Here is a 25,754-nt window from a genome sequence, read left to right on the forward strand (position 1 = left end):
GCTCCTTCCCTCAGGGAGGAGATACCGGTCCATACATGCCAAGAGTTCAAGATTTAAGAACAGCTTTTTCCCCCAAGCAGTCAGACTGTTAAACGCTCATTGACTGTCCCCGCACGTGCACCATGCACTTACCTGGACTTGATAATCACTGATTACCACCCATCATGCACTTTATTATTTAAAATATTCTGTTATTTACAGTGTTATATGTGTTATGTGTTTATGTATGTATATATTGTATACGGTCTGTGGGAGCTCCCCTGAAATTTCGTTCGTATACTGTGCAATGACAATTAAAAGTCTATTCTATTCTACTGAATTTGAACTATACTGAAAACGCATGTCAGAAAACACATATACTGCATTATGCCTCCTCCACTCCTGGAGTCAGAGCCACTACACCTGCTACAGCCTCAACATCCTCCTGGAGTCAGAGCCACTACACCTGCTACAGCCTCCTCCTCCTCCACTCCTGGAGTCAGAGCCACTGCACCTGCTACAGCCTCAACATCCTCCTGGAGTCAGAGCCACTACACCTGCTACAGCCTCAACATCCTCCACTCCTGGAGTCAGAGCCACTACACCTGCTACAGCCTCCTCCTCCTCCACTCCTGGAGTCAGAGCCACTACACCTGCTACAGCCTCAACATCCTCCTGGAGTCAGAGCCACTACACCTGCTACAGCCTCCTCCTCCTCCACTCCTGGAGTCAGAGCCACTACACCTGCTACAGCCTCCTCCTCCTCCACTCCTGGAGTCAGAGCCACTACACCTGCTACAGCCTCAACATCCTCCACTCCTGGAGTCAGAGCCACTACACCTGCTACAGCCTCAACATCCTCCACTCCTGGAGTCAGAGCCACTACACCTGCTACAGCCTCAACATCCTCCACTCCTGGAGTCAGAGCCACTACACCTGCTACAGCCTCAACATCCTCCACTCCTGGAGTCAGAGCCACTACACCTGCTACAGCCTCAACATCCTCCACTCTGGAGTCAGAGCCACTGCACCTGCTACAGCCTCAACATCCTCCTGGAGTCAGAGCCACTACACCTGCTACAGCCTCAACATCCTTCACTCTGGAGTCAGAGCCACTACACCTGCTACAGCCTCCTCCTCCTCCACTCCTGGAGTCAGAGCCACTGCACCTGCTACAGCCTCAACATCCTCCACTCCTGGAGTCAGAGCCACTGCACCTGCTACATTTGAACTATACACAATACATAATTTGCATTCAACACCTTAGCCAAGTCCTTGCCAAATGCAGTGAAATCTGAGGAGCTTGGTCAACTGAATGAAGAGGTGCGAGCCTACCAGATTTAGGAGCACAGGCCAAACACTTTGAGGAGAATACTGAACGGATCGATGTTGACTGGTGGAGTAAGATCTTGGCCATGAAGACGCCAGAAGGAGGGATGATATTCCCCATCTTGGGGAAGTGGGTAAAGGCCCTTCTGTCATTGTTCACTGGCCCTCTTGTCGAAGGATCATTTAACATCATGGATGACATCATTGAAAAAGACAGGGCCAGGCTGAACATTGAGACATAATTATGAAGGCTTAGCCATTATCAAGTCCCACATGAAGGCAACAGAGAAAAACGCCTCCAAAATGGAAATCAGCCCTGCACTGAGGAGCATGAGCATGTGCCTGTCTTCTTATGAGAGATACCAAAGTCATCTGAAGAAGGGAATCGACTTTACCATAAATCATAGGCTGATATACGCTAAATTCTCTTTAAACATATAAAATGTTACAGGACAGAGTTTTAAAATGCTATCATTTTACTGTATTTGCCCTATACACAATACATAATTTGAACTATAGACAATACATAATTTGAACTATACACAATACTGAATTTGAACTATACACAATACATAATTTGAACTATACACAATACTGAATTTGAGCTATAGACAATACATAATTTGAACTATACACTATACTTAAAAGTTACAGTATGTAGATTTGTTTATTTGTATGACAAAGTCAGTCAACCCTTGCAATCAGTTTCATTTAAAGGGGAACTATCTTATAAATGGCCTTTTTCAGTGTTTAGCATTGTTTCCTGGCTATGTGGACTAATAGGATCTATGTCTCTAATTCTCATATTGGCGCATTCTTCCAATTCTCCTCTCACAATATTCACCCTCACTGAACTGAGTCATCTGAAAATGTGCATATCTGTGATGTCAGAGATTTCTCAGCTGCATAATAATGTGGCCACCAGTTGCCACCAGGCCACACAGTGGTTAGAGCCCAGCCTCAAAACGGCTTAAGATCTTGAGGTAGAAAAATGCTGTTTTTGAGTACTTGATTAGAAATACAAAACAATTAATTTTTTTTGAAAAAAAACCTTACAGAGGTGTTCCATAGACTCACAGGAATTGTGTAAAAGTGCCCAAATAGTGAAAGAAATAGTAAAATAGTTCCCCTTTAATGAATTGAAAACAGCATTGATATTACGTAAAAGCAAACTGGCAATAGAAAAGATGTTCAAAATAATCGAGTTCCCTTAAAACGCTAACGCTATTAAATAAAAATATATAGTGGAGGTTAAAATAAGAATATGACTTGGCCTGAAAAAAAGTTCAGTCAGGAGATTTGTTTTTGCTTTAATCCCTGCACACAGACACACACACACACACACACACACACACACACATGGATGATGAACCTGACAATCAACACACAGCTCATGGATACAGATAGCAGCGTCTTCTCCAAAGTGCCCGGCTGCCAATAATTGCCGACACTAAGCAATATCTTGCTAATGGTTTGGCTCTTCTCTTCGGAAGACCAGCCATCTGAAGGCCTCTAACACCCAATTGATGGACATGACCCAGGCTTCCAAATATGAAGGCTAAAAGTTTACAGTTGTGGCCGAGTTGTGATATGGTATGGTCTTACAGTTGATATTTTAACATTTTGGTGGTAAAGGCTTCCTCTAGAGTCTAGACTCAAATGTGCAACCAACTTCTAGGATGAGAACCTCTCTGTTATTCCCATTAACAACAACAACATCAATATGACAGATTGAGCATATATGGCTTCACACTGGTGTGCTTATACAGCTTATATGTTGCACACACACACACACACACATACACACACACACACACACACACACACACACATGCACACAAAAAACACATGAACTGATCATTTGGTTTGCTGTAAGTGTACCATTAACCCCCCAGGTCCCGGGCAGGGTGTGCCCTCCCAGTACACTCAGTATCAACAGGCTCAGGGCCAACAGTACGGCTCCTACCGCTCCTCCCAACCGGGCCCTGGAGCACAGACACAGAGACCCTACGCCTATGAACAGGTACACACACACACACACACACACACACACACACACACACACACACACACACACACACACACACACACACACACACACACACACACACACACACACACACACACACACACACACACACACACACACACACACACACACACACACACACACACACACACACACACACACACACACAGAGAGAGAGAGAGAGCCGGGAAAGAGGTTACTCTGACAGTCAAACCAATTGAAGTTGCCCTGTCAATATGTAACAAAGATACTTTACTGGTACTTTGCTGTATGTTATCCTAATGAAATAACGAGATGGTTAAAGCAACAATGCGTAATATTTCTTATTAATTAGTTAATTCAGTTATGGAGCATGTACATAACAAAGTATGGCCTCCAGTGCTTCAACACACCACTCACTGTCTCCGCTACGGCCTCAGATGTTCTGGTGCGACTAACCGGGCCAGCCTTCTCACAGTGTCGGATGTATGCCTAGAATAGCAGTAATAATAATAACAATAACTTTATTATTTATACAGCACCTTTCATACATGGATTGCAGCTCAAAGTGCTTCACAGCAAATATCATAAAATGAACATAGGCGTACAATTAGCATACAGTTGACAGAATAAAAGCATAAAGTGCAGACATAAGAATAGGTATAAAATAAGTACAATAAGTACAGTGTTGCTCGAAAGCATGTGAGCAACACTGTACTTGTAAAATAAGTAGTAGTAGTAGTCATTTATTTTATTCAGTCATCACACACAATACAATATCCACAATCATTTCAGACTGTCAACAGTCTTTTGATTTACTGGAAAGGTACAGGCTGAAGCATAATGCTTATATATGCCTGTCCTATATTCCTATAGCCTCCAAATATAAATCTATAAAAATGATTCACATTTTTTTTTTTTTATACTTTATTGTGTCAAAGAAAATCATTTTACATTTAGGTATAGTATGTGTACCCACATACACATACATAACTGCACCTATCCATACTTACATACGTACATACACACACAAATGTACATACGCATATTCCAAATATTGACACTCTTTTATTTAAAAACACAAACAAAGGGGTGAGCACCAGTATAGATCCCGGACCGGTACACATCCAACATCCATCCCTACTCGTCCCCACATACACACACAAGAAAAACAACAACAACAATAATAATAGCAAACAAATAAAAAATTCATAGAAAAAAGAAACTAAGCAAAAAACAGAAAATTAATAATAATAATAATAATAATAATAATAATAATAATAATAATAATAATAATAATAATAATAATAATAATAATAATAATAATAATAATAATAATAATAATAATAATAATAATAATAATAATAATAATACAAGTAAAAAGGCTTGAATTTTCATTGTAGGTGTAGCTGTAGGCCTAAGGGGTGTTCCCCAACAATTGAGCAGTAGATCATCACTGTTTCATGTTACTTCAAATCTTCCTCAAAGACTGATCTGTCTGTCATCTAGTACCCCTCCATAGTTTAAAGAGACCCCATCTTTTTCCCAGCATATTTTCATTCTTATTGATTTTGTAGGTTACCTTTTCCATACTATATATGTCCTCTACAGTTTCTAACCATTTGTTTACTTTCGGGGGTTCAAGTTTTTTCCAAGCTCTTGTAATTTGTTTACGTGCTGCAGCTCTCAAAATAAAAAAAAAGGTATAGTTCTTCTTTTTGTACGTTTTTGGGGCGTGTTCCTAAGAGTATATCATGTTTTTCTATACCCACTTCCTCAAACATCTGTTCTATTATGTCTAAAATATCTGACCAGTAGATTTTAATTTTTTTTTACATGTAAAGAAAATATGTGTATGGTCAGCATTCTTCTCCCCACACTCCCTCCAGCAGCCGCGATCATTTTGTGCGTATTTGGACATACTCGATGGTGTTAAAGTACCTCATATTTATTTTCCAATCATATTCCTGCCAAAAGGGTGATTTTATGTAATGGAAGATATCTTTAAAGCTTTGATTCCACTCCTTATCTGGTATGTTTGTTTTCAGTTCCTTCTCCCATTTATTTTTAATATAGCTTAAATCTTCAATTTTGTTTTCTTGAAGCATTTTGTAGATTTGTCCAGTTGTGTTTTTGAGGTTATGGCTTTGTTGAGTCTTTATCATGTATTTCAGTAGGGGGTGGAGATCTTCAAGAGTTTTAATTTGGACTTTTTCTCTTAAGTAGCTTCTTACTTGCAGGTATCGGTGAAAGTGATTACTAGGACAGGCATATTTATTAGCTACATTTTCAAAAGAATCCACTCCTTCATTGTACATTTGATAGAAACGTATGAGGCCCTTAGCTTCCCATGTCTTAAAAAAACCATCAATACTGTTTGGAGAAAAATCTGGGTCCCATGCTATTTGTCTTAAGCAAATCATTTCTTGTTCCTTAATTTTATTTATTTTACATATTTCCCTCCAGATTTTAAATGTGTTACATATAGAGTAATTGTGTATTTTGATCTGTGCTTTTTTATATCTGGAGAAGATCAATGTGCTGAGTGATTCCACTAGATTGAACTCAATTGACTTTCATTTGGGTCTCATCTCGTTTTTCATCCATATTAGAATCGGTTTTACCTGTGCTGCGTAATAATAATTAATAAAATTTGGTAATGCTAGTCCCCCTCCTTTTTTTTTCCAGGATTTTGAGTTTGACTCTAGGTTTATTTTCATCCCATATACATTTTCTCGGCAGCCCCTCCCAAACATTGAAACATTTAGGTGTTATGTATAATGGCATGTTTTGGAATAAAAATAGAAAACGTGGCAAGATGTTCATTTTAATAATATAATTTTTTTCAAATAAAGTGAGAGGTACAATTTTCCACCTATTCAGACCTTCCATAATTACACTGATGTAGATGGTCTAGGTTATTAGGTATAGTTATTCCCAGATATCTCACTTTGTTCCGGTCCCATTTAAAGTTAAACTGTTTTTTGAAGTCTTTCTCCAAGTGGTCAACTACTTCCATAGCTTCAGTTTTATTTAAATTAAGCTTATATCCAGACAGAACTCCATAGTTTGTAATTTCATTGAGTAACTCCGGTAGTGAAATATATATATCTGTAAGATACACTATGATGTCGTCCGCGTACAGTGCTAGTTTATGTTCATCTTCCTTTATTGTGAGACCTTTTATCCTCATATTTTTCCTTATGCTTTCGGCTAAGGGTTCTATGCATAAAGCAAATATTTGGGGCGATAATGGGTCCCCTTGTCTTGTCCCCCTTTTTAAAATAAAGTTCGTAGAGAGTGTCCCATTCACTCTTACTCTTGCGTTAGGTTCTTTATATATTCCCTTAATCAATTTAATAAAAGTTTGGTGGAATCCAAAATTCTCACAAAAATTATTCACATTTGTAATGCTCCAAAATAAATACAAACCTTTTTTTTGGAAAACCAAAAGTGAATTACTTTTGCATCTCCTTTTAATCCCTTTCTTAGCTTTTTGAACAGTAAACTTACTGGAAAAACGTATTGGAAAAAAAATACTTTGCACACCGTCCGTGAGTAACTTTGCTTTAGCTCTGTACATTATTTGCATTATTTTATAATAAACCAAATCATTACATTTCATAACTTTATAAACCGTGGGTTTGTGTGTTCATAGTAACCAGCCTTATAAATGCTCCAAATGGCCCGCTTTTGCAGTAAGACTATTGGATTTACAGTATTTTAAAATGTCGACCCCCATACTTCCACACAGTATGATATGTAAGGAAGTATAAGAGAGCAGTGAATGATATACAAGGCCGTATAGTGAGACCTGATGGTTTCCTCGCCCACAGAAAGCGGGGTATTTTCTGCAACAATGGAAAACAAATACACAGCCACCCTGACCACCATGGAACCCTTCCCTCTGTGGAAAGCCTGCATGCAAAGAAAAAGAAAGCACACGGAACGCAACAGATTAAATGAGCTCATGGGACATTTATTGAAAACACAGAGACGGTACCGCTCGCAGCCAGCAGGTGTAAACAATTACACATTATCGCAATAGGGAGGTGTAGTGGTGACGTCATTGTTGTTTCCGGCCGGTCCACCTCACTTGAAATTGCAATGTATTTCCAATGGACACATTTCTAAATCGTCTCGTTTAAAACAAATAAAGCATGAACATTGGCACGGTGTACCTTTCTGTGTGTATTCATCCACAATCTATAGCTCAACATGAAACAATTCGCAATTAATCGTACAATAATTACGTATGATTTTATTTCAACCAAAAATGCTTAAACAATAATGTTGCATGGTGATAGAAGGGAACTCATCTTGTGCAAAAATGGAAAGCTTGCCAATGTTCACGAGGCAGAATTGTTACAATAGCCGATAATAAATGTTCCCAATGATAAATCCCTATACGGGTGGACCGTGCGGGAAACTAAAGTGACGTCAGACTACACCTCCCTATGTTGTAAATGCAACTCAGTGCTAATCCTTAATTAATCCTTAATGCGACCTTAATTGTCTGTGATCTGTTTTGAACTTCGTAGGGTCAGTATGGAGACTATCAGCAGTAAAGTATCGCTTCCTCTTCCTGCCGGTTGAAGAAGAGGAGGAGGAGGGAGCGGTTCTTCCTGCCGGTTGAAGAAGAAGAGGAGGAGGAGGGAGCGGTTCCTTGGTGCCGTGCTGTCGTCTATCAGAAGGACTGGGCTTTACGTCAGATTCATAATCCCCTTGTCTTGCTCTTTCTAGCTGGGAGAAAATAATCAGGTCCAAAGTGACCCTTTTCCTCATCTGCTTTGCTCACTAAACTGTTGTAACTGTGTGGGGGGGGGGCCTCCACTGAGGAAGGGGCGGTTCTGGAGAGACGATGGCGAATGTGGAGCTTCCACACAAGCGTTCAAAAGGGCGCTTAGCTGAGGGAACCGCACAGTCGAGCTACTGGTAACGCCTGCTTCCCTGTTTCTGTATACCTCCTTTTTATTATCTTCCTTTTGTATTCTCTCTGTGCCTCACTCATATTCATCGTCTATTTTATCGTTCATGTTCTTTTATATGCCTTTCTTTTTTTTCTTTTTTTTGCTGAGTGTCTTTTTGAGATCGTAGCTATAAAAGAGAACGCTTCAAATAAAGGGAGACGTCCCTTGATATGTATCCCATCTAACCCTAACCCATATAGACTAGGTGCTAAAAGTGATTCCTAGTAGAGGCACAATGTTTATCTTATCGTGATAAAGGAAATTAACTTTTACAAAAGGTGAAAACGTCGGTCGTTATGCCTGACCTGTTCAGGAGAGTCTGTCCGTGTTCGTCAAACTGATGTGGTGTGTGGTCTGACATTCTGTGTTCTCATGCTGTCTTTAGTGTATACGTCTTACTCCAGTCATAGGCACAGTAGATAACCGACCAATTCAGACTTAGGAGTGTGTGCATCACTGACCATCTTCACGACACTGAACCATTTATTTTCCTCTGCACACGCTGATATTTCTATGGTGTACTGTAGAAAGGTGTCATATTGTATTGGTGCCAATAAGTTCACTTTTCTTTTCTTTTTTTTACGATTCTAATTTGCCACTTTGTTTGCACTTTCCACCCCCCCCCCCCCCCCCCTTGTGATAGTGTTATTTTAATACGTTGTGTGATTCAAGCTGTTTATTTTCTTTGAATTGATCCTTTTGATCCTCAAATAGCCAAAGCAACACAGGGACAGAATGGTAGAATGTCCTACACCTCTCTACTTACAATAAGTGCAATACACTCAGTCATGTTGGGGTTAGTTCTCATTATATACTTGTACAGCTTTCTTTTGTACCAGTGACTGCTGCAGGTATAAAAATGGAAAAATCTTGTTTAGTGCATTATCATTTTTTATTACATTTCTTATTGTTTGGTTATACTGTAGCTAACAAGTTATGTTATTTTTTATGTTTTTGAAAGACCTATTTATTTTTCTGTATTTTCTACATGATCTATTTACAGATTGCCTAGGGTTGTTTGCAAACATAATAGCAATGTGCTGTTGTATTTCCTTCATTCAAAACCTCTTCTGCTGTGTCATATAAAGAGGCGGGAACGGGAGCGTAGACGGGACAAGTGTAAATCCATATGCCCTAACAAAGCACACTTGCCTTATTATATTTTTATTTATTTATTTTGATAAAGTACAACATGGACAGATTACAGTCTTTAATGTTTTCGATTTTTTTAGAGAACACCTCTGGTCATAATGCCAATCACAGTTTATTACACAGGGAAGTGAATCGTAATAAAGATCCTACCGTAGTGGGGTGTGCCGCAGTGATTCAGCTTACATCAGAGGGAAGAGCACACTGGTTGCAGTCTTTTTGCAGGATGTTAATCTAGATGGGGAGATACCTGGCTGTCAAACAGCTGACTATAATGCCACTCAACAGTGACAATCATAGGCCTCTACACTCCAATCTATATGTATCTACAGTATATACTGTATATCAATGTTTAATTTTCCTGTGAGTTGAATATGTTTTCCCAGTTATTTAGTGTTTTGTCATTGATCTGTGTGTTTATCACTGTGTTCGTGTGTGAATCTGTGTGAGAGAGAGAGAGATGGAGTTCCAGGGTTTATGTATTTTGAATATGAATGGTATTCACTGTAAGACTAAATTGCCTGTTCTTTTGTTACTGTTAATATATCAAATAAATTGACCTTCACCTTTCATAAGTCCGCTTGTGAATTATATAATGAATGAGTGAAAATCACGTGCCATGATTAGAGTCATTTAAAACTGTTCCAGCAACTGAGTAGTCAGAACCCTGTAGGTTAAGTGAATATTATAACAGGTCTCCCAAGTTATTCAGTATTGTTATTAACTTTACTCTGCTGCCATAGCCTTTCTCAGCTATGTGAGATGACAACACAACACGACACAAACAGACTTTCTCAGTAATGTGAGATGACAACACTACACAAACAGACTTTCAGCAATGTGAGATGACAACACGACACAAACAGACTTTCTCAGCAATGTGAGATGACAACACTACACAAACACACTTTGTAGGTTAAGGCCTAAAAAGGGTATATTTAGGTTAGTCTTCAAAAAATTTAATCAATTTTGAAATCTCCAGAGGAGAAGTTTCAAAACTAGGCTACTGATCTAGAAATATATATTATTATAAAATATGCAAAGCCTTGACCATAATGGCCAATTAGGCCTAACCAATATAGGCCTGTTGATTTATTTTATTAAATCTATGTAGGGGGCTTTTGCAGTATACCTAATGATGAAGATGTATAAACCTTTGACTTTATAAGATCATAAAATATTTGTGTGAGCTCTTATACTCAAATTAGTTAGTTAATTAGTTTATATTCTAGAAGATCTCGACTAGAATTAAAAACTAATTTGGGTGTAAGAGCTCACACAAACATATGGTCTCATAAGGTCAGAGCCACATCCATTGTCTGTGGAGCAGCCCCAGATCTTGCATTACCAGTTGGAAGGTACTCTCTGATTTCTAGCTTTAGGAGTATTCAGAAAATATCATAGCACTGAAACTGCCCTCCCCAAAATAATCAGTGACATCAGACTAAACTCTGACGAGAATAAGGTCTCCATCCTTATCCTGCTAGATCTCAGTGCAGCATTCGATACAATCGATCACGATATTCTAATCAATTGTCTTGAAAACCTTGTCGGTTTCTCAGACTATGTGCTAAGCTGGTTTAAAACATATCAGAGGGAGGAAATTCTATGTTAAACTAGGAGGCCACATGTCTGAGATATATGACAACAACTATGGAGTTGCACAAGGGAGTTGCTTAGGTCCTTTACTCTTCTCCCTTTACATGTTACCACTGGGTGATATCATCCGAGAACATAATGTAGGTTTCCACAGCTATGCAGATACACAACTGTACATATCTGCTGAACCAAATGATACAGCTATTAACTCCATCACAGACTGCTTATTGGCAATAAATAAATGGATGAGTAAGAACTTCCTGAAACTGAAGGAGAACAAAACTGAAATTCTAATTATCTGCCCCAAAACAAAAAAAGAAACGTTAATAAAGAACGTGGGAGGACTAACCCCTTGGATCAAATCTGAGGTCACTAGTCTCTGGGTTATCATAGATTCAGAACTGAACTTCAATTCTCATATTAAAGCCAGAGTATTGTCACTTTTAATCGTATTCACTTAGAACACCCTTGGCCAAATCAAATAATTTAAACACCTCACTCCTAATCTGCGGATTTCTAATTCCTCCGTGGCGCGTCGTTTTCAATCATTGACGAACCGTAAATATTAGATCCCATTATTAAGCCTAAACGCAGGATATTGTCAGGATGGAGGTAGGTGAGTTCCAATTGTGGTATGCAATCACAGAGACGGAGAGGGTGTACTCTTAATCAGGTTCGTTTTAATAGTAAAGAACACAAAGAGTAATACTAGGATACAATGCCGAGTGGCAGGAAGAAGAAGGGAAAAGATAATGGAGCTTAGTGGTGGTCCAGAACCGGAACCGCCCGCGTTATCTCCGAACGCTATAATGAAGACCTGACGGATATCAAGCAGAAGATAGGAAGGTTAAATAGACACCACATTCTAACATTCCACACACACCCCTGTGACAGCCAATCAGGAACCATACCCTAAGTGACAGCCCTAAGTGACAGGGGAGACAGGTGACAGTAGCCAAGTGACAGATGACAGAATGGTGGGTGGTTCCAGACAGCAGTCAGCAACCAGAACGTAACAGTACCCTCCCCCGACGAACGGCACCAGACGTTCACCTGGGGGCCTCGGGATTCAGCCGCCGGAAATCAACGATCAGGCTGGGATCTAAAATGTCCCTTTGAGGCACCCAAGAACGCTCTTCTATCCCGTACCCCTCCCAATCCACCAAGAACTGAAACCCCTTACCCCTCCGCCTACAACCCAGTATCCTCTGCACCGTGTAAATGGGCTGACCACCAATAAACCGAGGCGGAGGAATCGTAGGCAGTGGTGGGGCCAAGGGCGATGAGAGGAATGGCTTCAACAGGGACACATGAAACGTCGGATAAACCCTCATCAAGCTCGGAAGCCATAGCCTGTAAGCCACAGGATTCACCCGACGCACCACTTTAAAGGGGCCTATAAAGCGAGGAGCCAGCTTCCTGGATTCCACCCGGAGAGAGGGAGATCCCGGGTGGAAAGCCAAACCCGCTGCCCAGGACGGTAAACCGGAGCCGGACGACGCTTGCGGTTAGCCTGCCGCTGAGTTCTACCCGAAACCTTCTGCAGCGCCGTCCGGACCCGCTTCCACATCCTGCGGCAGCGTGCCTGGGCCGAGGGCACCTCCGCCTCCTGCTCCTGCTCGGGAAACAGAGGAGGTTTAAAAACCATATTGACACTGAAAGGGAGACATACCAGTAGAGGAGGAGAGGAGGATATTATGCGCGTACTCAATAAAGTGAGCCGTCTTAGAGAACCGGTCCACCACCACCAAAATGGCGGTGAACCCGTCCGAAAGGGGGAGGCCAGAAATAAAGTCCAGGGATATGTGCGACCAGGGCTGTTTAGGAATAGGAAGCGGCCGGAGGAGACCTGCCGGTGTACGGCGAGAGGTCTTACTGCGCGCGCACACCGGACAGGCCGCCACAAAGGAACGCGTATCCCCCTCCACTGTCGACCACCAGAACCTCCTACGGATAAATTCCAGGGTCCTGGTGGCCCCAGGGTGGCTGGTGAGGGATGAGGCATGTGCCCACTGCAGCAAGCGTGAGCGTGCCGCCTTGGGCACATACGACCGCCCCGGAGGGCCCCCACCAGGATCGGGCTCCCGTGTCAGCGCCGACCTTACCACCTTATCTATGCCCCAAGACACGGGTGCCAAAATCAAGGCTGGTGGAATAATGGGATGGGGCTGCTCCTCCCGACCAGGAAGATCAAACTGGCGAGATAACGCGTCAGGTTTGATGTTCTTGGAACCGGGCCTATAGGAGATGGTAAATCGAAATTGTGTGAAGAATAACGCCCACCTGGCCTGGCGAGCGTTAAGGCGTTTAGCCCCTTGGATGTAAGCCAAGTTCTTATGATCGGTCCAAACAATGAAAGGATGTGCCGCACCCTCTAACCAATGTCTCCATTCCTCCACTGCCAACTTGATAGCCAACAACTCCAGATTACCCATGTCGTAGTTACGCTCGGCTGGCGACAGACGGTGAGAAAAAAAAGCACACGGGTGCACTTTCCCATCCTTTAAGCATCTCTGAGAGAGCACCCCCCCACCGCGATGTCAGAAGCATCCACCTCCACAATGAACGGTAGCCTCTGCATCGTGGCGGATCAATACAGGAGCGGAAGTAAACCGACGTTTGAGATCGCAGAAGGCCGACTCCGCCCTAGGCGACCATTCAAAGCCAGGGAGAGAGGCCTTAGTGAGAGCTGTTAACGGATTGGCTAAGGCGCTAAAGTTGCGAATAAAGCGCCTGTAAAAATGTGCAAAGCCCAAAAAACGTTGTAACCCCTTGAGCGACGAAGGCCGTGGCCAGTCCAAGACTGCACTCACCTTGGCTGGATCCATGCGAAGATCACCCTTCGTCAACACAAAGCCCAGGAAGGAAACGGTATCAGTGTGAAACACACACTTCTCAGCCTTAACGAATAGTTGATGCTTGAGGAGACGGTCTAGCACCTCTCGAACGTGCAGTTGGTGTTGCACCATATCGCGAGAAAAAATTAGGATATCATCTAGGTAAACAAACACCGACACCCCAATCAAATCTCGCAGCACGTCGTTAACCAGGGCTTGGAAGACTGCCGGAGCATTAGCCAAACCAAAGGGCATGACCAAATACTCATAATGACCATTAGGCGTATTAAATCCAGTCTTCCACTCGTCTCCTTCTCTAATCCTGACCAGATTGTATGCATTACGTAAGTCAAGTTTAGAAAAGACCTGCGCCCCCTGTAAGCACTCAAAGGCAGTGTCCATGAGAGGTAAAGGATATCGGTTCTTGATAGAAACGTCATTCAATCCCCTATAATCAATGCACGGACGCTGACCCCCATCCTTTTTACCAACATAAAATAAGCCAGCGCCGGCAGGGGATGTGGAAGGACGTATGTGCCCCGCAAGCAATGCCTCCTCAATGTAGGTGTTCACGGCCAAGGTCTCGGGGCGTGAGAGAGAGAACATACGCCCGCGGGGCGGGGAGGTACCGGGTAGGAGATTAATGGGACAGTCGTATGATCTATGAGGCGGTAGTGCTTTAGCACACGTTTTGCTAAAAACGTCTGCAAGGTCACTATAGATCTCAGGAACCGCTATCAAATCGGGATTAGAGGGTAGAACAGAATCTGCGATGCTCCCCACCATCCTGGAGAGAGAAGAAGGAGACAAAAGAGAAGAGGGGGGGGGAAGGGAATGGACAAACTCTCGCCGAAGACCGACTTCACGTCGACCTCCGTTGAAAGTTCGCCCATGCCCCAATTAATATGACGTCTGCAAGAAGACAACCAGGGATGACCCAACACCACAACAGAATAGGGGGAGACAATAACAAATCATTTAACCCACTCCCACCCGCCACCCGGATGTGTACAGGAACAGTGCGTTGAGTGACGCTCCCACTGCCCAGGGGCTGACCGTCCAGGGCGTAGATGGGGATAGGAACCCCCAACTCCTCGACCGGGATTCCCCATTCCCTCACCAACCCCAAGTGTATAAAATTGCCCGCCGCCCCTGAGTCAATGAGAGCCTTAGTTCCCCTAACGTCACCCCCACAGTTAACCGCCACCTCCAAAAATGTACGTGTGTCCGTGGGTAGTGCTGAGGTGAGCCCACCTGCTGGCGCTTTCTCGGGACCCGGCGGAGCACCTCCCCTTCCCGACTGGCGCCGAGTCGAGCCGGCCTGGTCCCGACAGCTGCCGAATCGATGACCGGTGCGGCCGCACCGGAAACAGCGTCGCTCCTCAATGAAGCGCAGCCGCTGGTCGTCCGAGAGCGACAGCGCCCCAAGCTGCATGGATTCATCACCCAGTGGACCACTCGTGTAATGCAGGAAGTTATCAACACCGGGAGGAGAAGGGACATGTACCTGGGTAGTAGCTTCATGCTCCCTCTCTCTCTCTCATCCGAATGGCCGTGTTGATGAGCACTTCTAGCTGCTCTGGGATCTCACGCACGGCGAGCTCGTCCCTCATCCGTGCGGAGAGCCCCTGGACAAACAAAACAACACAGGGAATTTCCGGCCAAGCTGCCTCCCGAGCCACGATCCGGAAATCAATGGCATAATCTGAGACAGTGCGGAGGCCCTGCCGGCAGGCGAGAAGCCGCCCACCGGCCTCGAAGATCGAGAGTACTCGGGAAGTATCGAAGACTCTTCTCAACTCCCCGGTAAAGGCGTCCACACTGTTGCAGATTGACGCCCCGCTCTCCCATTCGGCCGTAGCCCAGGAGAGTGCTCGACCGGTGAGGAGGGTGATGATGTATGCGACCTGGGATCTGGAAGAGGGGAATGAACGTGGCTGCAGCTGGAACACGAGTGAACACTGGGTGATGAACTCCCTGCATCCCTCCAGTGATCCCGCGTAGCGGCCCGGTGGGGATAGCCGTGGCTCCTGGGTCCGCTCCTGGTGCCCAATAGCTCCCCGACTCTCCTTGACGTTGAACGCCGCTTCTCCCGACGCCGTCTCTCCCACCGACGTTCTTACCCCGGCCACCTCGACTTGCGCTTGCTGGGCCGTGAGCAGCGCAGAATGCGCCGTCTCCTGCGACGAGCTGACGAGCCCGCCCAGCCGAACCAACTCGGCGCTGACAAGCTGCTGGTGTCCTTCCATTCGCTCCTGCGCACTCCTCTGTGCCTGGAGCATCTCCATGATTGCATCCATGGAACTCTGATGGTCAGGTCTTCTGTCAGGATGGAGAGGAGAGTTCCAATTGTGGTATGCAATCACAGAGACGGAGAGGGTGTACTCTTAATCAGGTTCGTTTTAATAGTAAAGAACACAAAGAGTAATACTAGGATACAATGCCGAGTGGCAGGAAGAAGAGGGGAACATATAATGGAGCTTAGTGGTGGTCCAGAACCGGAACCGCCCGCGTTATCTCCGAACGCTATAATGAAGACCTGACGGATATCAAGCAGAAGATAGGAAGGTTAAATAGACACCACATTCTAACATTCCACACACACCCCCGTGACAGCCAATCAGGAACCATACCCTAAGTGACAGCCCTAAGTGACAGCCCTAAGTGACAGGGGAGACAGGTGACAGTAGCCAAGTGACAGATGACAGAATGGTGGGTGGTTCCAGACAGCAGTCAGCAACCAGAACGTAACAGGATATAGCCCCTTGATACCACAATCAAACCTACCGACTGTGCAATCCACGCCGTCTCCCATCGCCGTTCGCTAATTTTACAAAATAAAAAATACACTCATACCGAATTCGCTCATCTAACTCTGATTTATCACATCTTTCTTTCTCTCTTAACACCAAGTACTCTATGCTTTCCCTAACAAATGATTGAATTGCAATTCGCAAACGACGCACTGTACACACACTCCTGAACCACGCCCCACCATGACCTGGCAGGGACCGCACCGAGCCCATCCCCTGACAGTGTCGATGCCGTCTCTGCCCCGCCCTGGCCGGGCGGCCGGCACCACTTCCATTGCTTACTGCATTACGTCGCCCGCTTCCCCGGCCCTTGACATCCGCGCGACAGTGCCCGTTGCGGCTGGCACCCACCCCCACGCATCACTCTGTCTACTCACCTGAGTTGTCGAACTTCTGGTCAGCTCACGCAAGGGTCTCGTCGCGGTCAAGAAGTATCCGGGTCACGGCACCAAAACTGTCGTATATTTGGCTAGTACTCTCTCTGTCTACGTGTGGACGACCACCGGTCAGTTGCAAATGTAGAAGTGCAGATGAATCGAGTCCCACACAGGTGCAATTTGAGTGGTATTCAAGAATAGAGCTTTTATTGAAGGCGTCCTGGCAAAACGGTCGTCTCAAAGCATTCTCTATGGCAAATACACACTCGTTCTGGATTTCCCAGTATTCAAAAGTATTTAGTTACAAAGTTCTGGTCGTACAAAAGTTTCTTCTTCAGCAGTTTTCAGCAGCAGTTTTCAGCAGTAGTTTTCAGCAGTAGGAGCGGGCCTTGATCGTCGCCCAAGTTGGATGGTGTTGTTTTTCTCTTCTTCCCTTTTTTCTGGTTCGTCTCTCTCTTTTTCCTTCTTCTCGGGGAGCGTGCTTTTAAACATTCCAAGCACGCCCCTGCTGCTAGCGTCATCAGGATGACAGACACAAACATACAACCAATCAGAACCGCCTGGGGCCATCTTTAAAATATGAGACAGAGAGAATCCTCCCTCTTTCTCTAACGCTTCTGTTATAACACAATTCCTTGATTTGCTAAAAAAAAGACTTGTTGCATTATATCATGTCATTTTCTTATTAAATATTTGTCTCTGGTCTGGTCTGGTCCCAGACTAATACACATCTTCATGAAATACCTGAACAGATTTGATTATCAGATAAGCATTTTGGATAATTCCATTAATTTACAGAGGTTCCAATATTTCAATAATACTTAACTATCATAGGGTCATCCAACACTAAATGAATAATGCTTCAGACTTTATTGTTTATCTAACCATATGATACTAAATGATTTACTTGATCATTCCAGTTATCGGTATAGTAAGAACCAATCTTTTGATATCTATTTATTCAGAATAATAAGCAAAATGTCCTTATTATATTTCTAGGTTTGTTTAGAAGACAGCTGGTCTTCAGGTAGCGTCGTCGTACCTCAGTAGGCAGTTTAACACTGCGACGTTGGATGACGGGTTCTGCCAGTTGAAGTAGGGAACGCTTGATGAGGTGATCTCTTGCAGCCGCGCTGATTGCTCCTCATCTGGCAGACACGAGCTCTGATCGTGACAATATACCTGTATATCATGTATGTCCCTATGTCATAATGTCATGATGTCATGTATGTTGTGTATGTCATAAATGTCACTATGAATTGAAAATAGGGGACCCTGATGTAAACAAGACAAACGTCTTTCTCTGGTCTGCATCCCCTTAACAATTGTGTGTATTGAGCCATACTGTATTGTACCCATTCTGCAATCTGTTAATAAAGTTTTCATTAATTAATTAATTCATTAATTAATTAATTCATTCATTCATTCATTCAGTCCCACTTAGTTGGACCTGGAGTTTGCTGGCTTCCAGAAGCTGTTTGAATGGAGCTGATGGGTCACCTCACCCATAGATATCTATAGAACACTAGATAGCTTAAGGCGGAGTCACCAGCGTCACTGAACCGCCGCCATCTTGGGAGAGTCAGCCTTGAGTGAGAGTGAGTGAGCTGCAGGGGTGACAGGATGGTGAGCTAGGAGGGGGGATGGTTAGGTATTGGAGGTGAGAGACAAAAAGGTGGTGACTGATTGATCAGGGGCGACAAAGGGATTGACTGGAAGATGGGACATTTGGGTATTGGGGATTAATCAATGGACATTATTTGGGACTACAGTATGTTTTGGGGGGGAATGAATGAATGAATGAATGAAAACTTTATTAACAGATTGCAGAATGGGTACAGTGCAGTACAGCTCAATACATACAATTGTTAAGGGGATGCAGACCAGAGAAAGACTTTCGTCTTGTTTCCACCAGGGTCCCCCATTTCCAATTCATCGTAACATATATGACATACATGACATACAGATAGACAGTACTGCTACATCTATACATTTATGACATACCAGATTTGCAATTACAGTACTGTATTTGTGATACAAAAAGAGTCCAGAAAGAAAAGAGTATATACATTAGGCGTAGAAACTGTACATTGGATTGGGTAGGTGGGGGTGGGACTGTACATTGGAGGTGGTTGGGGGGGGGGGGGGGGGGGGGGGTAGGAGTGGGGGGGGGGGGGGTGTTGGCGGGGGTTGTGTTCGGACATTTACAGGGGCCAGTTTCGAGTTGCAGTCTCCCTTAGGTGTTTTTTGAGAGTGTTTTTGAAAGTGGGTAGTGATTCACATTCCTTTACAGCTTTGGGTAGGGCGTTCCACATTGATGTGGCATAATTGCGAAACGTGTTTAGTCCCTTGTTTGAGCCGAATCTGGGTTTAACATGATTTGTGGAGCTCCCTCTGGTGTTGTGATCGTGGTATTCACTGACCTTTGGGAAGTATTTAGTCATGTACATGGGTACCTTGGTCGTGTAGTGTATCTTGTAGACCAGGCCCATTGCAAGTTGCTGTACTCTGTCGTCTACTCTAAGCCATCCTAGGTTGTCAAAGTGGGCAGGGGTGAGGTGGGTTCTAGGAGTAAGGTCAAGCAGTAGTCTGACCAGTTTGTTTTGAGATGTTTGTAATTTTGTTTTTAGCGCCTTTGAGGTGCTTTGGTACCATGAGGTGCAAGCATAGTCGTAGTACCCTTGAATGAGTGCTCCTGCTAGAGTCTTCAGGGTATTCTTGTTTACCAGTGAGGAGATCCGGTACAAGAAACGAGTTCGTTGGTTGACTTTTTTTATTACATTGGATGCCATTTTGTCACAGGAAAGATTTGCCTCTAGGATGGAACCCAGGTAGGTAATATCTTCTTTCCTTGTGACAATATTGTCACCCACTGTAACTGAGAAGCCGTCGGTCTTGCTGAGTTTGTTATTTGAACCGAAGAGAATGGACTCTGTTTTGCCCATGTGTAATGATAGTTTGTTATCAGCGAGCCATATGCAGATTTTGCTTAGTTCTGAGCTGAGGGTTTTTTCAACCTGTAATTTGTTCTTGTCAGAGACCAGCAGGGCTGAGTCGTCCGCAAACAGGAACAAGTTGCAGTCACAAGCTGACGACATGTCATTTGCATAAATTAGGAACAGTAGCGGACCTAGTATGCTTCCTTGTGGAACACCACAGTTTACTGTGAGGGGGGGGGATAGGGTACCGTTTACCTCCACCATCTGCTCTCTCCCCTCCAGGTAGGATTGCATCCAGCTCACTGATAGACTATCAAAACCAATTGCTTTTAGCTTGTCAATCAGAATGGTGTGATTGACAGTGTCGAAGGCCTTTTGTAGGTCCAGCATGACCATGCCGCAGTATTTGCCCGCGTCCACCTCTTGTTTGATGTGGTCGTTTAAATAGAGAAGGCATGTGTCAGTGGAGTGGGATGTTCTGAAGCCAGATTGGAATTCGTAGATTAGATTTTTTTCCGCAAGGTATTTTTCGACCTGTTCGTATACAATTTTTTCCATGACTTTCGAGATGGAGGTAAGGATAGAAACAGGGCGGTAGTTGCCTGGGTCTAATTTACTGCCTTTTTTGTGCAGAGGGGTCACTCTCGCTATTTTGAAGTCCTTGGGGACGTGTCCCTGTTTTATAGTAAATTACTACCACAATGTCAAACATTCTCATACCCATGATCTTCACTGTTGACTCACGGCTATTTCTGTTCCATTGTTTGTCTGACGATTCAACTGTGGCTATTCTTGTCTCAGAATGACGGCAGTAAGCAGTGCAAGGCTGGCTAAGTGAACATAAGTAAGTATTGATGTGAGCTATCAAGCCTGTCATCATGCACTGTGGAGTCTACAGCGATTATAGACACGATAGCTTAAAGGAATAGATGTGATTGTTGGAACTGTGAGGGAAATGAACCCTGATCAATGATTCTATATATCATTCTATATATATATTCTATAGCACCTGAGGAAGCCGAAGCGAAACGCGTTGTGCAATAAAAAAGCTAAAACCAGTCCTGAGGAGTGTGCGGCCCCTTCTTTCTTTTGAAGGTATTCTTCTTTTAGTTTTACACATATATATATATAAAGTGTAAAGTGCAGAGTTCCAGTAAAGACCAGTGCAGTGCAGTGTCAATGTGCCAGTGTAACCCGATGTTTACCTTCTCACTTAAAAGAAAAAGAAAATGTTCCATTCCTCTCTTTCTGCTGTACAGTCCTTGTCCTGAGTGTACATATCTGTTCAATTGACTGTATGTCCAAAACAATATCTATATATTTATTTTGTGGTATACTCGCTGTAGTCTATATTCAACAGACCTATATTTTGTCTACTTATACGTAGCTTTGTGCAACATGTATATTGTTTACATTCAACAGACCTATATGTTGACTACTTATGTAGATATGTGCAATACGTCTGGCATATATGTGTACAGTTTGACCTTATGTTCATTTCATATTGCAATGAAAAACTCAAATAAATAAAGTTTTGAAAAAAAAAGGGTCTCCTACAGGCTGTGATGCAGGCAGAAAGGTCTCTGTACAGGCTGTGATGCAGGCAGAAAGGTCTCTGTACAGGCTGTGATGCAGGCAGAAAGGTCTCCGTACAGGCTGTGATGCAGGCAGAAAGGTCTCCGTACAGGCTGTGATGCAGGCAGAAAGGTCTCCGTACAGGCTGTGATGCAGGCAGAAAGGTCTCCGTACAGGCTGTGATGCAGGCAGAAAGGTCTCTGTACAGGCTGTGATGCAGGCAGAAAGGTCTCCGTACAGGCTGTGATGCAGGCAGAAATGTCTCTGTACAGGCTGTGATGCTGTATAAAAATTGTGGTTTTGTATAAACCTCCCATTTATGGTACCTCCCGCAATCACAATAACTGCGCTTCGAGCGCCCTCTACTGGCAGCATTAGAGAGTTGGTCCTCTCCTTTATAGAGCTTTGAGGCAGTCCCCGCCCAGCGGAAATGACGTCAGCACACGCTCTTTGTGTACTGGAGCCTCTGCTTCACCTCGTTGTCTATGGCTAACAAGCTAATGCTAATTCTCTGATAATATCTAGAACTATGGCTAATAAGCGAATGCTAATCTAATTCTCTGATTATATCTAGAACTATAATGCAGAGATGGTGTAATGAATGGACTAACTGCAGCTGCAGAAGATATATTTGAAGTGTTTTAACGGACTAAGGTGCAGCACCGTGGAGGAGGATGAACTAGAGGAGAGACTGATCTCCAGATTATTCACCGTGAAACTACTGAATGTTTTGATGCTGAAACTGAGATGAAGAAACACAAAGCAGGTTTGTTAAATCAGAAGGTCCTTTGCACTTTAATGTCACCCTCTTGATCAATAGGCTCCCATTTGAGATGACTACATTAATGTAATGTTTTATTCTGCATATTACCAGCCGCTTGCAGTGGTTTCATCAGCAGGCTGGGCCTTGTGTGCTGCAGACGCCATCATTGTACCCTAATGCTGCTGCATTCAGGGCCCCCCACAGTCTAATTCAGGGGTCAGGGTGGGCAACTTTGTATGAGAGCCACTAAATTTCCACACTCAATCTGGGGGGCCGCATTGTTTATCGGCAGTCCCGCCAGTAGTACCCCATCACTCAAATAGCCCATAATAGTCACAGATCTGACAAATAAGTAATATAATTAGTTGTAACTTTGTTTTTATTCCATTTCAAACGCATTTAGTAATGCTTCATTTCAACTTTATGAATTTATAATAACAGCTGAATTTGAAAGTATTGCTGTGTAACCCAAATATATAAAAAAATGACAAATTATAATTAAGGCTTCTATTAAAATAAATGTATGAACTTAAAGCCCACTGCTCAACAAACACAAAGCAGCATTCCTGCTGCATTTCACTACAACAGTAAATCAAAAGTGTATAAATAAATGATTTTGTTAAATGTATAAACTTTTATTCTGCTACTAAACAAAACATTCCTGAGTGCCTCCCATTGACCCTTTATCAAACTGGCATGACATTCACCCTCCCCCCACAGTGCGTCAATAATGGTTCTGTCTTTAATGAGACACTTGTGGTCTCTCCTGTTGGCGCACAATAGAAGGAATGTCAACCTCAATGTTTGTGCATGCGATCTGCATCAGATGAAATAACGTTGAATTTTTGTGTGCGCTTGCACGCGCACATCCGTGTGCGTACTTCTGCTCAGAAAAGTGCTGGGACGGCGTGGTACCGCGTGGCATGACCACTGCACCCCTGATTATTAGTGACTCACAATAGATGGAAATTATGTTAGCGAACTTACCTGATGTATAATGCAGTGCAGCATTGGACACTCAACGCCACTCTGCCTTAGAAGCCTGGCGAATCCTGTGTGTTTTCCTTTCATTGCGGGTGCTCCATCGGTAACAACAGTGGACAGTTTATCAAACCCCGGCATATTGCTGCAGGCACTTTCAACAGTGTTGAATATGTCCACACTAGGGCTGACCCCTATTAGTAGAATAGTCGACTAATCGATCGAAAGGAGCCATAGTCGACTGCCAACCTCTTAGTCGAATGCAAAAAAAAAAATATATATATATATATTTTTTTTTTTTATAAATATTGGCCTGGGGCCGCATGGAGTGTCGGTGAGGGCCGCCTGTTGCCCCTCCCTGGTCTAATTAGTCCCGCCACAGTTGTATAATGAACAAATTTTTTTTAAATTAAAAATAAATACTTTTTTTTCTTTTTAAACTTTTTTAAATAAAAGTTTGCCAATAGGGATGTATCAGTAGTATTGGCAGTGGTAGTAGTCGTAATAGTAATCCACTATACATTTTTTTTTCTAAAAATAAACCAGTTCAACTAGGGCTGGGCGATATGGCCTAAATATGATATCACGATATTTTCTGACCTTTCGGCGATACACGATACGCATCACGATGTTTTTCTTTTTTTCCCCAAACAATTCATTATGAGGCTTACCAAGACAGTATTTGAGTTTGCAAGCTAACATTAAAGACAAAATAAAATACCCATGCATTTAGCATTTTTATATTATATATTAGATTTAGATTATTGGATTATTAGATTATATATTGCATATATTTAGCAATGAGATATTATATGATTTAGATATGAAATATGATGAATTGAAAATGGGGGACCCTGATGTAAACAAGACGAAAGTCTTTCTCCAGTCCACTGTTGTTGTATTGAGCTGTACTGTATTGTACCCATGCTGCAATCTGTTAATAACGTTTTCATTCATTCAGACGGCAAACAGAATCATTTTGATTGACAGTCGAGTCCGCCAATTACGTCACACCGCTTGCACCCGCCCTGCTGTTCTTAGCACCAATCGGCAAGCGCGTATTAATTTTTTACTTCCGCCATTGGAGAGCTCGATGACAACAACAATGGTAGCGGTAGCTCCCCGCGGCCGACGTTTAGCTTTTAGCTCCGCAGGATGACTAAACGACTGGAGGCATAATGATTTTACTGCAACGGATGTTATAATAAAAGCCTTTCCATACATCTGTCTGATTGAAAACTTTATTAACAGACCGCAGAATGGGCACAACTGAGTCAGCACGGGCTGAGATATGAACGACTAATGCTTGCTATATCTAGGTCGACCTCGGACGTTGCTATGTAAATACGCTGATGTTATTGAACGTGTAACTATATAACGTTAATGCCACAAAACGAATGCCTTTGTTATCATAAGTAGTAACTTTGATGCAGTAGTGTGTGTGTGGGGCGGCGCTGTTCAAAAGTTTCAACGTGTGGACCAGATTGACGCGACACAATCCTCTTGGGCAAAACATCACGATATCCACGATACGTTTAAAAAGTGTATCGTTAATGAACTGTACCCGATATTTATATAATATCGTCATATCGCCCAGCCCTAAGTTCAACACAGGTAACCACTTTTGCTTAATTTCTTTGATGGCTCAAATGTATGCTCTAGTCCAGTGGTTCCCAAACCTCTCCTTGAGACACCCCAGCCGTTCCATGCATGCTCCCCCGGAACTTTTTTTTGTGTGTACATTGTAAAGTTAAATGCATCAATCTGGTGCACTTTGAGAGCAAAATAAAGAGGCTAGATCTATGATGAACTTTGTGCTCAAAACACAAAATCGACTAGACTAGTGCTTCCCAATCCTCTCCTCGAAGCACCCCAGCCGTTCAATGCATTTGTTAAATTCCACCACCAGCACACCTGATTCAACTAATAAAGGACTAGTTAAGTTGAATCAGGTGTGCTGGTGGTGGAATTTAACAAATGCATTGAACGGCTGGGGTGCTTCGAGGAGAGGATTGGGAAGCACTAGTCTAGTCGATTTTGTTCATCATAGATCTAGCCTCTTTATTTTGCTCTCAAAGTGCACCAGATTGATGCATTTAACTTTACAATGTACACACAAAAGAAAGTTCCGGGGGAGCATGCCCCCGGACCCCTAGAGGGTCAGAGGTTCACCCCCCATAGTCTCTGAAAATCCTGTGGGAAACACTAATTCTGTCTTTATTACCTAACAGGCTGAACATAAATACACCACTAGTTTCAGTTAAAGATTAACCTGAATCTCTTTGTCTGGAAAAACACAACAAAACACAGAGTCGTAGCAACAAGGGTGTGCTGAGGAGTAGAACTAGTCCGGCTCCACGAGCAGAACAAGAGAGAGGCAGCCAGGTAAGGTCCATCAGCTGTTCACATTAGGATCTAACATCCCAATTTAGATA

At 43.3% G+C, this 25,754-nt stretch overlaps 1 protein-coding gene across 1 annotated transcript in view; it reads left to right on the top strand.

Moving 5' to 3' along the window:
• The window catches only part of LOC311244220 (calcium-responsive transactivator-like), a gene marked incomplete at both ends in the record, with an annotated part of 47,900 nt that extends 40,016 nt beyond the window's left edge, over positions 1-7,884 (top strand). The window contains 2 exons of the mRNA XM_084333626.1: positions 3,204-3,331; positions 7,858-7,884. Of these exons, the coding sequence (XP_084189752.1) occupies positions 3,204-3,331; positions 7,858-7,884 (155 nt within the window). The remainder of the gene's footprint in view (positions 1-3,203; positions 3,332-7,857) is intronic.
• Positions 7,885-25,754: the final 17,870 nt, after the last annotated feature.

The sequence above is a fragment of the Notolepis coatsorum genome (genome assembly GCF_963971535.1).
Source record: "Notolepis coatsorum genome assembly, chromosome: 17".
NCBI classification, from domain to species: domain Eukaryota; kingdom Metazoa; phylum Chordata; class Actinopteri; order Aulopiformes; family Paralepididae; genus Notolepis; species Notolepis coatsorum.